At 37.3% G+C, this 14,128-nt stretch overlaps 1 protein-coding gene across 1 annotated transcript; it reads right to left on the bottom strand.

The window, feature by feature from the left end:
• Positions 1-12,102: 12,102 nt before the first annotated feature.
• On the bottom strand, positions 12,103-13,897 carry LOC139722547 (protein HEXIM1-like). The gene has a single exon (XM_071633837.1). It carries the CDS (start codon positions 13,861-13,863, stop codon positions 12,871-12,873), a length of 993 nt encoding a protein of 330 aa, XP_071489938.1. The 5' UTR covers positions 13,864-13,897; the 3' UTR covers positions 12,103-12,870.
• Between the last annotated feature and the right edge of the window lie 231 nt (positions 13,898-14,128).

Genomic DNA, 14,128 nt, shown 5'->3' with positions numbered 1-14,128 from the left:
CTTCGTTCAACCCACCCCGCAGAAAATATTTGACTGGATGGGGTGGTCGGTTGGACCTTCTGGAACACCCCTAGGTAGTATGTGATTTCAAATTGTGGTATCAATAAAGTTTTACAGGCCGCTTTCGTTGCGACAAGACCTTATTATTCGAAAAAGAGTCTGCGCTCGCCAAGACTACTACAAGCACCACTGGCACTGCTACCAGCGCCAGTGCCAGTGGTGCGTCTAGTAGTCTTAGCGCACGCAGACTTTTTCTTCGACAAACAAGGATTTTTGCCTGCAACCTAACTTTCCATGCTAAGCTGGGTCGGTGTAGTATAGTTTCTAGACGTTTTTATTTCGTCTTAATTTTTCCAAGTTGCAGCAAGCTGAGTAAGGGCGCATACCCAGTGAATGAAATGCCTGAACCGTTTTGTTTTTGTTTTTGTTTTTCGGGCGTCGCAATCACAGGGTATGGGCCAGCGGGCTTCATGCTGCACATACACAAGCTGCAAGAGAGAAATAAAGACGAAATAAAAACGGCTAGAAACTAGACTAGGGCAGGTGACGATTGTCTCTATAAAATGACAAAATAATCACAGTTTTTTGCATTTACTTCATGAAGAATTCATCAAAACTCCATTAAACCATATATGTACATGTTGCTAGAGATGTCAGCAATACAATGGGATACATGGTAAGGCAATATTGTGCATGGTTACCATGGTAACCAGATGCCTACAGGTGATGATTGGTAACCCCAAAATGCCTACTGCTGCAAACTTTGGTATTTTTGTTCATGTTTTTAGATAGATGCAATGAAAAAAAAACACGAATTTTTATTGACTATAATTAAAATAATTCTCCTGTTGCCATGGCAACCAGTATTATCTAATCAGGATTCAGTCCAACATTTCAGAAAGCTCGATAAGCATATCCTTCTGCATAAGTGTACCGTATATGGGAAGAAAATATTGAAGCATTCTCAAGTTACAGCAAACTTTGTAAACAAAGGCATATAAACACACATTTTGAGTAAACGGCCATTGAAAGCAAGATATCATTTTCGAATAGTAAAATGCATGAAAAAGTTGCATCCGTCGTACTTTCAACACAAATTTGACTTCAAAGTACACGCAAATGTAGTTTTAGCAATGTATGGACACAAATTTCCCTTAAAAATATATGTGAATACAGAGAGCAATTTAGCCAATGATATTCTAATGTTAGCTCTTTTGAGTATTTACAGAGCGATGGTTATTCGAAACAACCTTGGAAAAGAGCAGAGGAAAGGTCCCTGCAGATAACCCGCACATGACAGTACCTAGTATGAATCTCGCCCGTAGTTACCCGGAGTTGCGCACGCAAGTCCCATTTACCCGCAGTCAAGGTTAGGCCTTGTCACCTTTCCGGGCAAGCTACGCGGGCTTGTTACGTATGGAGATTTTCCTGCACGCACGACAATTTTTGAGGGCGGACAAGGCTTTGGGCGAGTTTCAAGTGCGTCCTACATGCTGCTGGGAGTGCTGGACCCGTGCTACTTACGTTCGTCTTGCATTCCATGTGACCTGCGTGCCAGGCGCATGAGTGGCGAATGAGGGCTGACAATTTTGTGAAGGAATCCTTCTAAAGGAATTCGATTTGCATAGATTCACGGGCAACTTAGTACGTACTTCAAGCGGATCAACTGCTTGCGACATTCGGCAGCTACGGGCCTCCTACTGTATTCTGCGTGGACCTCTGCAGGCAATCTCCACGACTCACTCGGAAAATGTTTTGGTCATGTTCAAAACTTGGCCACGGGTAAATCTATCGGATTTAATAGCTTTGATGGTACATTCAGTTGACACTGTCCAGTCCCATGATTATCCTTATTGACATCATATTACTTCGTAAATTTTATATTCAATACTCACAGTGTTTGCAGGTGACATACAAAATGTATGACTCTTAGTAATCAACATTTAGGACAAAATATAATGTTTCTCTCAAAATGTAAACTGAAGGGCTGCTTTGTGAATGGGGCACTGTGACTACCCAGGTACAACTTCACAGCACTGCACACAGCATTTAAACACGCACACATTATAAACCGATCACGATTCCAGCCAGTAAAAATAGCATTTGAACTTGCCCCAACAGGAAGGATAACACAACTAGTACCCCGGGAAAGCTGCGGAAGTGATCTCTGTTTTCTTCCTTGTTTACATGGGGTGGAGAGAAGATGAGAGTGGAACTGAGTACAAAACTGTCAGATACTCAAGTTTCATACACAGTCAGCATATAAATGCATACATGAATTTTACCACACTATCACTCCAAAACATGTATTTTGATTTTCGTCTTCCCATGGCACCGCATTATGCGAAATGTGTGAAAATCTCCATACTGCAAAGTATTCCATGTTTAGTGTTTTCCTTTATTCAGGTTATCAGGAGGAGAAATAAAAAACATTACAGAGACAAGCACACAGATTTAAAGACAGGCAGACACACATACTGAACAGTCTCGGTAGGTAAAAATGACAACGCAGCTGTTTCCCATTCAACTTGATCTCAAGTACTGTAGTAATACAGGATACATTTGATAAAGTCATTGTCAAAGTATTAGCAGGAGACTAGAAGCCACATTCCAATCATAATGACGGATATGTCTACCAAATTACGTTTTGGTTTCAAGCTTGAAGATAGGCAAAAGAATAGATACTGTACTTGACTATCTCTTACATGATTGCGACATCACTTCATCACATTTTTCCATTTGCCCATTCAATGAGATACCCTAACAATGGTTCACATTTTAAAGGGTGTGTACAGTTCTGGTTGAGGTGAGGATTTGCGAGATATTCAGAAACCACTCTATGAGATGTCAAAGAGCATACAACTCTAAGGGGTATCAAAAGTCTATTTGATAAAAATCAGTTTTGAAATGGCTGAGGTATCCAAAAACAAGGTGAAACAAAGAGATCCTAATAAAAGGCGTGGCCTGTTGCCTTTTATTATTATCACTTGTTTGCATATCTCAGCCATGTGAAAACCAATTTTCATAAAATGTTGAATCCTTCTTAAAATCACATGCTCTTTCATAATTCATAAGAGGTTTCTCATTATCTCACGTAAAAGTAGGAATGTTATAAACCTGAATCCCCACCTCAACCAGTACTGTACAGTCCTACAAGCTGTTATTTTTGCGAGGGTTTAATTTTCGCAAATTGATGTGAATTAACAACACTCGAATATGTCGCCATGCGCTAGGGTAATAGCGCATTCACAATAGCCTCAGTGTCAATTCGCCTACATGTCTGTGACCTCCTCATTCGCAAAAATATCCGCATTTACAAATAACAACTTATACAGTACTTGATATTGATACATTCTCGTAATATATCATTTTTCCCCAATATTGTTTTAGCTGACTTAAAATTTTGTCATTTGTTCCGATAAGGCGACTGTGATGTGATGCATTACACAGCAATAAATCTTACGCTACTGATGAATATTCCTTTCAACCTACACTTTCTGCAACTGCTTCAGGACTATTCAATACACATGGCTACACTGATGTAGCCATGTATAATTTACTATTCGTAGATGAAACAAAAACCCAGCTTTAGTGCTTCATAATAGTTCTAAAATGTGAGTTAGGAATAGAAACAACCAATGTAAAAATATGAATCAGTATAATAAATGCTAAGTATTGTGAAATATAGAAAATTGGAACAATAATAATAAAAATATTTTTAGACTAAATCACCTACAGTTATAACATATTGACAGAAATAGTGATATCTCCCTATATTTTAGGCTTTATTGCAAAATTTTTACATGGTAGGATGTTTTGGGACACAACTGACCTACACATATGTATCAAATCTCTGACATCTTTTAATTAAATCACTGCTCCCAATGGTAAACAGTATCTTTAATGAACTGGATTTTCCTCCTTCTGGGTAATAAATTTTCCATTTTGAATGGATTAATTTGTATAGATTTCTCCCTGTTTGACTGACATCTCATCTCAGTGAAGGTGTGAAAAATAGTATACCTTAGAAAATGAGCAAAAGGGAAAAAATATGATACAAATTTCTCTCTTGGCCACTGGTAATCACCAGTACAATGACTATTTTTCTTACATTTACAATAAATGGCCATCTACTGTAAGTCAGGAGAGGTTTGGCTGTCTGTTGTCATATTAACAGCTTTTCTCATGCACACCTTATGATATGATGTACTGTACTTAACCATAATACAAAGGAAGCAAATTTCTCAGATTTATTTCAGAATTTTACTACAACTCTAAAATGCCGCTTTCGCCCATTGTTCAGACAAATTGCACATTACTTATTGCAACATATTGGTTTGTCATGGTGATATTTGTTGGTTTAGCACCAAATACTGTAAATGTGAAATATTTTTCAGTACATTTTTGTATGGATTATTTTTTGTGCAAATTTCACAGTACAACATAATAGCATTCAAATACATGGGAAGATTTGAAATCATGTCCTCTCATCCAGAAATTGATTACACAAGAGGAAGTCATTGAAGTGGAACAGACTGGAAAAACAAATTCAACTGTACAAGCATTTCTACTTGCACAATACACCAAACGGCTGAAATAAGGACCTAGGTGCAGTGTCAGATAAATTACAATTAGGATTTTTTTTCATTGGTTTGGTTCGGCACAGCTGAGCTACCCTCTACCGCAGGATCTTCTACATCCCAAACATTTTCTGGATGGCTGCCAGTGCAGATTAATTGCTGGCTTGACATTCAGGATTGAGAAGCATGACCGTGCATGCCAAAACCTGCACTAGGCACTACAAGTTGTTTGCAAACATCGGAAATATGAGCCCCCCTCCCCTAAAAAAAAAAAAATCCAAAAAAAATCAAAACATCACCACAAGGATAAAAAAATAGTACCCTCAGCTCTTAAATTCCAATTATAATGCCAGTTATACCCCTAATCCAGCCTTAGATGATGATCCCTTTTTAGCTAGCAGTCATAATCTCCAAATAATCCATTAATAATGTATCATTTACATTGGGCTTATCACAATGACCAACAGTTTGTAAAACTTTTGGTTTTATCAATCATGCAGGTATTTACATTAAGACTTCTTTTACTCCTTGATCCCTTAATAACCCCCCCCCAAAAAAAAAAAGAAGAAGAAGAAGGTAATTTCAAGCATGCGCAATTTGGCCAGTATATCATCACTTTCAGCAATTACTGTAAACGTGGATATTTTCACATGATTTTAATCTTTTGCGTCTGGTGGGGTAAGCATAGTTTTCTGTGTTTTTAATTCCAGGCAATCAATACATCAACTGTTGGAACACATGGCAAGCAAAAATATTTGCATGCTTTTATTTTCGCGCTAGTTTCTGGTTGCGCAAAATGCGTAAAAATTTCAACACCGCAAAAATTTTCACTTTTACACTACCAGGGCATTTCTGTCTATCTGAACTGGCAAGTAAAAATTGTGGTATTTGGATCGTGATCAACATCCTGCTATTTTGTCTGAGTGAATTACACTATAGAGGTGCACAATCCAGCTGATCAGAGAAAATTTTCACAGTAAGAACAATGACTGATGTATTTACACTACAAGCTGCAATCTTATATTACATTTTGATTTTTTGTTGTTGTTGTAGCCCTCCAATGGTGGATACAAATCTGTGTCATTTGACACCTGTAGAGGTGTTTGCCCTTGAATAAAAATATCAATTTGGCAACCACCCAAGTAAATTACCGAACAAGTTCCTCTTTTACTTCCCTTGAGAAATAAAACATATGTATGTAAATGCAAGGATTTTCAGCTATTATCCAACACCAGTAAGTTAATGAAATACATTTACTGTAGTTCAGCTGTAAACCCAATTTAATCTACAACTGAAAATCATGATGAACAACTATAACCATCAATTACTGTCCGAGTCCCCATTCTTAAGACTAGGTCTCCTGCACTGATTTTTTTTTCTTAAGTATTATATAATTAAAGGAGAAGCCCACATGAGTTTCATAATTGCATATCATGTAGTATATTAATCAACAGCTCCACGTATAGATTTGTAGAAATTGCTGTGGTCCTGAGCTGAGAAACCAATACCCTGAAACACCCAAAACGAATTACACTGAACAAAGATGATGACATAGGAGGCTCATTTATTTCAGAAATGTAGCAATATACTTCTATCACAATACCACTTGCTTCATGTTCACCTGTGTAGAATTTATGCATATTTTCTTTTGTTTTACTTCCTTGAGCCCCCACTCATGCATTCTCATGGTGAAGCTGTGACGTCATCATCCTTGTTCATTGTGATGTCATAAATTTTGAAAGCATTCTTATTCCTAATTCAAATCACTATAAATCATGAAACTTTGTACTTGGTGTTACCAATCTATAGTTCAAATGTTTAAGTTTGAAAATGATTCAGAGGTCTCCTTTAAGTTAATGAAATACTACCTATCACGAAGTTACGACAGATATCCAATTCTGCTTTAACATGGAAACGGACTTTTTCATTAGATTAATTGCTTGTGTGTGCTCAAGTGAGGAAGATGAATTTTGAGTGTTTGTAATTCTGGGGATTTTGCACGTGATTGTAAGAGACATATTATAGAGCAGACACATTTTTTTTTCTTTTCACATTGATGTCACATGGTATGATATGTGTGAAAATACCACAATCAAAAACAATTCCATGCTTGCAGCAGTCCCTATTCTTCAGTTTAGAACCTCATCAGTTGAGTTCTAGATGTAACTTTCATTATTTCTTAATAGAAGAAACAAATTTCAGGTATACAGGAAACACTTTTTTTTTTTTAATTCTATTGACACTTCTATTGAAACTAGCTGCTATCAAACTCCATAGTGCAATTCATTTGCACAATTATTCTGTTTTCAAACTATGTGTGTGTGTTTGTTTGGTCTGTTTGTTTTGATTCCTTATCAACAGCATATTACATGTAAGTTGATTTCATACAGCCTACAAAATGTACCATTTCACTAAATAATTAATGTATTTTATAGTTCAACCCTGTGCAGTTATTGGTCAAAAAGGGTTAACATCTTGAATGGTTATGCATAAGCTCCAAGATAGAAAGCTCTTTGTAAACACACTGTACATTATGCTGCCTGGCTTTGGCTTGCATCACCTTAGCAACCCATCTCACAGCCAACATCCTTCAGATAACATCATCAACTTCATTCAATTTTCTGCTTGTTGCTATATATTTCAAATCATGACTATTTATGTATTAGTACTATAGGATCAGCAAATTGATACATGTATGTACACGTTGTAGGCCTATATAAGATGTCACAGAGTTTGGTTGGTAGTGTATTATACATTATACAAAGCTACCAAGTCTCACGCATTGTGAGTGAGACTCAAGCATTTAGGGTCTGTCTCACGATCCCACGCATGACACCCATTTTTCTCACGCATTGGGAGCATAGTTTAAAGGATTAAAGTGAGAGTTGCAATTGAAGGCATATTTCCCTTTTGTCTTTCAAAATAAGTAAAAAATAGTCATTTAAGTATGCACCAGCTTGCACCATTAAGAGCTAAAAATTGAAAAAGCTCCCTACCGTGGGAGGGCGGACAACCCCTTCCCACACCCTCCCCTCGCTCAGTTGCTTCGCTCCCTTGCTCACGGGCACGCGCGCGCCCCAAGATGCTGAGTCGTGAAAATCTTACTCATAAACATTTTTTGAACTTGGCATCTATGATTATAGTTGTAGGGTTGGGGGTACCACGTATCGACACCCTAAGGATCTGTAGCTTGTTTATTCTAAAAATATAATACAAATCCGCCTAATTCTTACCTCAAATATGCCATAAATACTGCAGTTTTGAATGTCGTGACCGTCTCGTTGATTATGAATCTCCGTTTTAAAATAGCGCAATTTTAGTGCGTGCGTTCCGTTTTCTTCGCGCAGCTAAAAAGGGAACCTTGCGATCGACACCCCCTCTCCTCCATAGGTATACACGTGAATTTCACAGCATAGGTATACACGTGAATTTCACAGGCCATAGGTAATACACGTGAATTTCACAGCCATGCGTCGTTACTGATCGGATGTGTAATTTTTAGCTTGGTTTGTTTGAGTTTGATTTTCGTTTCTTCGTTTTTATTGTTTTTATAGCTAATGACACTTAATCCCGCGCGTACTTTTTTGTTCTATACGCAAACAGCCATGATACGCAGGGTGTCGATGGGAAGGTGCCCTGTCGATAGGTGGTGCCCCAACCATACTTCCCAAGGGCAGTTCCATATATTCATTTTCAAGTTTGTTACCAAAGAAAGAATCTATATGAGCCATCCAGCAAACCATCTCAGAAATACACCGCAGACAGGAATTCTTCACAATCTTTTAATCATTGAGGCAAGCATAAAGCTTTGGCCACGAATTATAACTTAGAGCCAAATGCCCCACTGATTGTCAAATGCAAAGAGTGGTAAAGTTTTTCACATGTTATTAAACTTTATTTGAATATACCGTATGTTTACATGTACAATTGTACAGTATCATCATTGAACCAGATTCTCTGTAAGATCATCTCTCATGCCCCCACCTCCTAACACACCCATCCAATACATTTGTAGGAACAAATAAGGCCTACAAATTAGCCGTAGTACCTGCTCAATGAAGGCAGACATTACTTCAGTAATAACTGATATATTTTATTTTTATTATCATTACTAATAATCATAATTATTATTATCATCATCATCATCATCATCATTTCTTTCGGTTTTCAATCACAAATATCAATATCAATACAAAATGTAAAGAATTGATCCTGAATTGATTTGTATAATTTGTAGAACTCTCTATAATTTATAACATAACCTTAGTAATAAATCACAGACATGCAAACACACACACATATACTTTGAAAGACCTGCAGTAGATGTCTATTACATGTTTTGTTCTATTTTTTGCTTTATGTTTCAACTATTATTTATGACCTAGAAGGCCCTGACATAGGCATACATTTAGCAGGAGAGGTCAGTTCTCAGATGCTCTATTTTAACTTTTGCCAAAATACTGTACTTTATAATTGTATCCTTTTTTGCTTACTGATGCAACTCATTTGAAACCCCCCCCAAAAAAAAAAACAAAAAAAAAACTACAAACTACAAACTACAATCATCGCAATGCCAACTGGTGTGTCTCTACCAAATCTCGTTCTCCCAATTGGTCTACATACAGTATGCCTTGACATTGTAAGATGGCAGTTTCATGATTGGCAAAAAGATTTAAATAACATGTTTGAAAGTTTGGCACAACCACAAATGTGTGAAGTGTTTACATTCCATCCAGGTATAATTTGGATGGCCAAATTGTTTCACAGTGCAGGATGTATTTGGGAACTTCAGCATTTCACTTGACCCCTGACCCTTGCCCTTTGCCCTCATGGTCCAAAACTTTCTTCAAGGATTTCACCAACTAGTAATAGTCAATTTCATGACTATATTACTATGAGATATTTTCAAAATACGGGAAAATATGATTTTAACATTTTCATGTGATCTTTGACCCCATTGCCCAAATCTTTCCCTACAGAATTATTGTGCTGGTATGCAAAGTACAAACTTAGTTGAAAGTGTATAATGCATTGAGTAATCTCCAAGGAAAATCATCTTATTTCAGTACTAAATAGTAGAATATTTTTTCAGTCTCTTAACCTGACCTTTGACATTTGAACCCTGACCCCATGACCCCCAAAATCTAAAGAGAATCATTGTTAGGCAGTACATATAATGCATATGAATCAAAAAGGTTCATGAAGATACTTTGAGGCATTTCTGAGATACAGATGATTTATTCTAGAAACAATCTTATTATTCAACTATTGTTCACATTTTGTATATTGTATCTATAATTACTTAACATTGACTATACTGATTAAAAGTTTCATGTTGTGGTAGTTTCTATGCCTAAATCATGTTTTAGAACTATTTTGAAGCACTAAATCTGGGTTTTTGTTTCATCTGCAAATGGTAAATAATGACTTTACGATATCTTCAGTTAGTGTGGAGTGTGTGTGTGTTGTGTGATATATGGATTTCTGAATTAGTTGGCATATCCAGGAACCATTTACATACCCAACAGATACACACACACATACACACACCATACACACACAATATTGTACACACACTTACAAGTACACACTGTAAATCACACACATACACCATACAATGTATAATACCAAAGCACAGCACCGTGACTACAGCTTACCAAGATTAAAACTGCTCAAAATATATCTAACTGTAATGGCCCTGTAAGCAATATGTCTTCTGCTGTGGTCACTTCATAAGGGCAACTACACATACAATATGTTTGAATGGCAAACCCCATAGAGAAACTAAGAAAAATGGAGGGATCGAAGGTGTGTGTAGATGAGTAGTGCAGTGTGGTCATTGTAAGTGAAAGACATTTTCTCGGCAAGATGAAATGTGGATGTTCTTAATCTGCAGAGGTCTGTAACAATGTTTGCTTTGTTGAGTATTTTAGGATGCTGTCCAGAAGGGAGAGACAGAGAGAGAGAGAGAAAACAAGTCATCAACTAGTGCTCTGGACAAATATAGCATTGCACGATGTAAACAAGGTGATTAAGAATTTACTGTATGAACTTTTAAGAGGAATAAAATCTTATGAATTAGTTTAGTACATTAGGTGTGTAGTTTATTGATATTTCTAGGGAACAGTGTAACATACTGATATTGACCAAATTCAAATTCAAATTAGTCGATTTTACTGTTATGACAAAGAGGACTTTTAATCTTGCTTCCAAGCGGTTCAAATTATCGAAACATTTAATTATCATCTTCAACATTTATGTTTTTCTTTTAACAAACTTGGTTCTTCATCACACATTATATTCTACAGACAGGGATCTCGTCATCTTCATTGCCCTTTTACAGATTAAGAAAACTGAGGGTAGACCAGATGGTAATTCCCACTTTACATTGCATTGCATTTGACTGTTGTCAAAATAGAGAGGGTTAACGAGGAAATTAGTAAAGAATTGAGTTTATAAAACATGGACACATACCATCTTCCATCTGCTGAAACTCCAGCTGTTGTGTTATGAGACAGTGACTTACAGCTACTAGCACACAATATTTCTGGCCACCAGCAAGATATCTGAAGCCTGCTTTGAAATTCATTGTATCATTTCATATTCAGAAATGATGATAACAGATGTTATCATCAAAGACACATCTCAAGAAAATCAAATGTTACAGTTGTAGCTGATGCAGATTCCTACAGTGCAGTACAAGTTCTATAAAAAATGTGGCAATTAATTTAATAAAATTTTTAACCCGATTTACAATTCAAAATGAAGTGTTTTATTGTTATCAAACTCATCAAATTTTTAAGCTTAATGACCACAGTTGTTTGTACCAAATGATTTCTTCAAAAAGAGTGCACTCTAAAGGACAAATTTATTCTACATCGTATAAGTGGACTGAAAGTAACAATGGAAGCTGACCAGGGAAAGTATGAATAGCAACACTGTATCAAAATTATGAAACATTATACCCTTGTGGATGTCATATTTGTACTTGACATGATGTTCTATGAGCACCACAAAAAGAATCATGTTGCACTATTGTGACATCACTTGCTTGAAACTGTACTTCTCATTTGTGTAAAAAAAAAAATGCAAAAACACATTGTAGTTTCACATTTCCTCAATAATGTGTAAGCCTGGTGAAACTTTGAAAACTTATTCTTATTTCTTAATGATCTTGCTTTTAAAAACCAGTGTCACTTTGAGTACTTCTGTCCTGATTGCAGCAGCTTTTCTTTATCTTAATCATCTGCATCATGAATCTGATTAAAGGACGGTATTCTGTAAATGAGAGCAATTCAAAACATAAATGATTAGCAATATTTGGGCTTCACTCAAGTCTGCAACTAAGTACTCTATCATTGTGCTCAACATGTATCATTTTTTCAACTCACAATTGAACCGATTTCTGTGGTTGGGGTTAGCTGTGGATAGGAAGCTATTGTTTGAGCATGTATACTGGATTCTTCTTTGTCACTGTTTGTATGTCACCGTCAGCATATTCAAGCTGAAAATAATACTCAGTGATGCGCTGCAATTAAATAATCCATCTGGCATTCCCTGGTACACATGGATATGCTAATACTGTTCTTGTGGGAGAAAATTTTGTAAACTCTATAAAACCAATACAATGGATCTACACGTTAATTGGAGAACATATTGCAATAAAGGCAATTAAAGAAGTAGTTTGATATTGATTCATTAGTATGATTTAAAGGCATTGACTGGAACTGTTTTCCTTTTCTTTCTTTTCTTTTTTTTTTTTTTTTTTTGGATAGTAGAGGGGTACTGTAAATGCAATGTTATGTCGGTACAAGTCCAGCATCAATCAAACCAATTCTTCAATGAGTTTAAAGGGCTGGATTAGGTTTTTGGTTTTGCCCAGAATTTAATGCTTAAAATAAACCATTTCCAATTAACTGTGTTTATGTCACAAGGAAATTGAAATTTTAGATCATCTACATGCCTTTTTTACTGTATCACGCAACTCTGCTCGGATACAGATCAGTTTACATGATTTATAATAGCAGCATGTGATTAATGTTTGAGGCAATGGAGAGACAGACATCATAAATCAAAGCAAAATAGACACTGGCAATAACAAATAAATCATGGAACAATGTATGCTGATATGATGGGCTCAAACACAAAAATAAACTGTTCTAAAACAATGCCAAAACCAATACATCCATCTCAGACAGTATGATGTAAAGTTTTCAGCACTGAAACACAATAATCATGGAATCAACAATCATAACTCATAACCCATCACTAGTCACCACTATTCTAACCATCACTCATTCAAAGAAATCCTTGATGTTCTTAATCGGTGGTTCTCTTCTCTCAACTGTTTAACTTCTTCCTCCAAATCTGTAACACTTTCCAACCTTGAACGTGTTGCCTCATCCAAATGTCCATCACTCTCACCACTTGAAAGTTTTTCTTCCCCGCCGCCAACCCCGCTGTTGGGCCGTAGACAATCCTCCAATTCTGTAACCTTTTTGGACAGCTCCAACACTTCGTTGACAAGCTGCTCCTTTGACATCTGCTGCAACCTCTCTGATTGGACTTCATCATACACTGCTGTGAAGTTCCGCACAAGGTATTCATCGTTCTCATTCTCCTGGATTTCATCAGAAGATGACAGGTTCATCTCGTTGTTCTCGTCATAGGCACCTATTCCACTGAGATCAGGCGTGTCAACTTTGTGGTCCTCCATTAGGAATTGTGTGGTATTGTACGGAGTTGGACGGTTAGCTCGCTTCAACGAGGCGCGTCTCGACTCCTCCTCGTCCCGCTGTTGTCTTTCTTCCCAGCTGAGCTGCGTATACGGCTTCCATTTTCGATTTCGCTTACGAGGACGTCGTCTCTTCTTTGACTTATCATTCCCATTGCTATCTTGACTCTCCTGCTGCATATTCCTCAACACTAACTGATTATTCGGGCGACGCGAATTCTCAATATCAACTGCCATTATTGTCACCTTCTTTCGAGCTCTGGGCTGCTTATGCTGTGAGTGACGCTGTATTCCACCTTGTGATTGTACGGTTTTGTGTGAAAGATTTCGCGGGCTTGGACTGCGATCTGACCTCTCGTCGTCACCGTCCATACTTTCCAGTTCACCAGGTATTTTGGAAAGCGCTTTGTTCATAATATGAGCAAATTGCAAGAACACCCTTAATTGGATGTAGTGTCGACTTTTTAGAATGTATGACGAATTTGCACAAACCACAGACTGAACTGGCACAGAACAATCCAATTTGTCGAATTTACAGTAACAGCTCATGACCGTACTTCATCCACGACAGCTCCACAACATTTGCCTCACTATCTTGCGGGCGCCGCGTGCTCGCTCTAGCTCTCGCCGCGATCGCTCGCGCGATCATTGCGAAATTCAGCAGCAGTTAGCGCAGCACGTACGTACAGCAGCAGCTATTCTAGCACACTATAAACTCAGGAAGTACTTGCGCGCAACGCAAGCGAAGGGCGTACGCCTGCGCGTCCTCTATCTAGCTCGTACGTGGTGCGGTGGACAGGGATGATAGAGCGTG

The sequence above is a fragment of the Diadema antillarum genome, unplaced genomic scaffold (assembly GCF_040938485.1).
Source record: "Diadema antillarum isolate AM-2024a unplaced genomic scaffold, OU_Dant_1.0 scf00000167, whole genome shotgun sequence".
NCBI lineage: Eukaryota > Metazoa > Echinodermata > Echinoidea > Diadematoida > Diadematidae > Diadema > Diadema antillarum.
The sequence above is the reverse complement of the archived record's forward strand: the minus strand, read 5'-3'. Positions and strand labels throughout refer to the sequence as shown.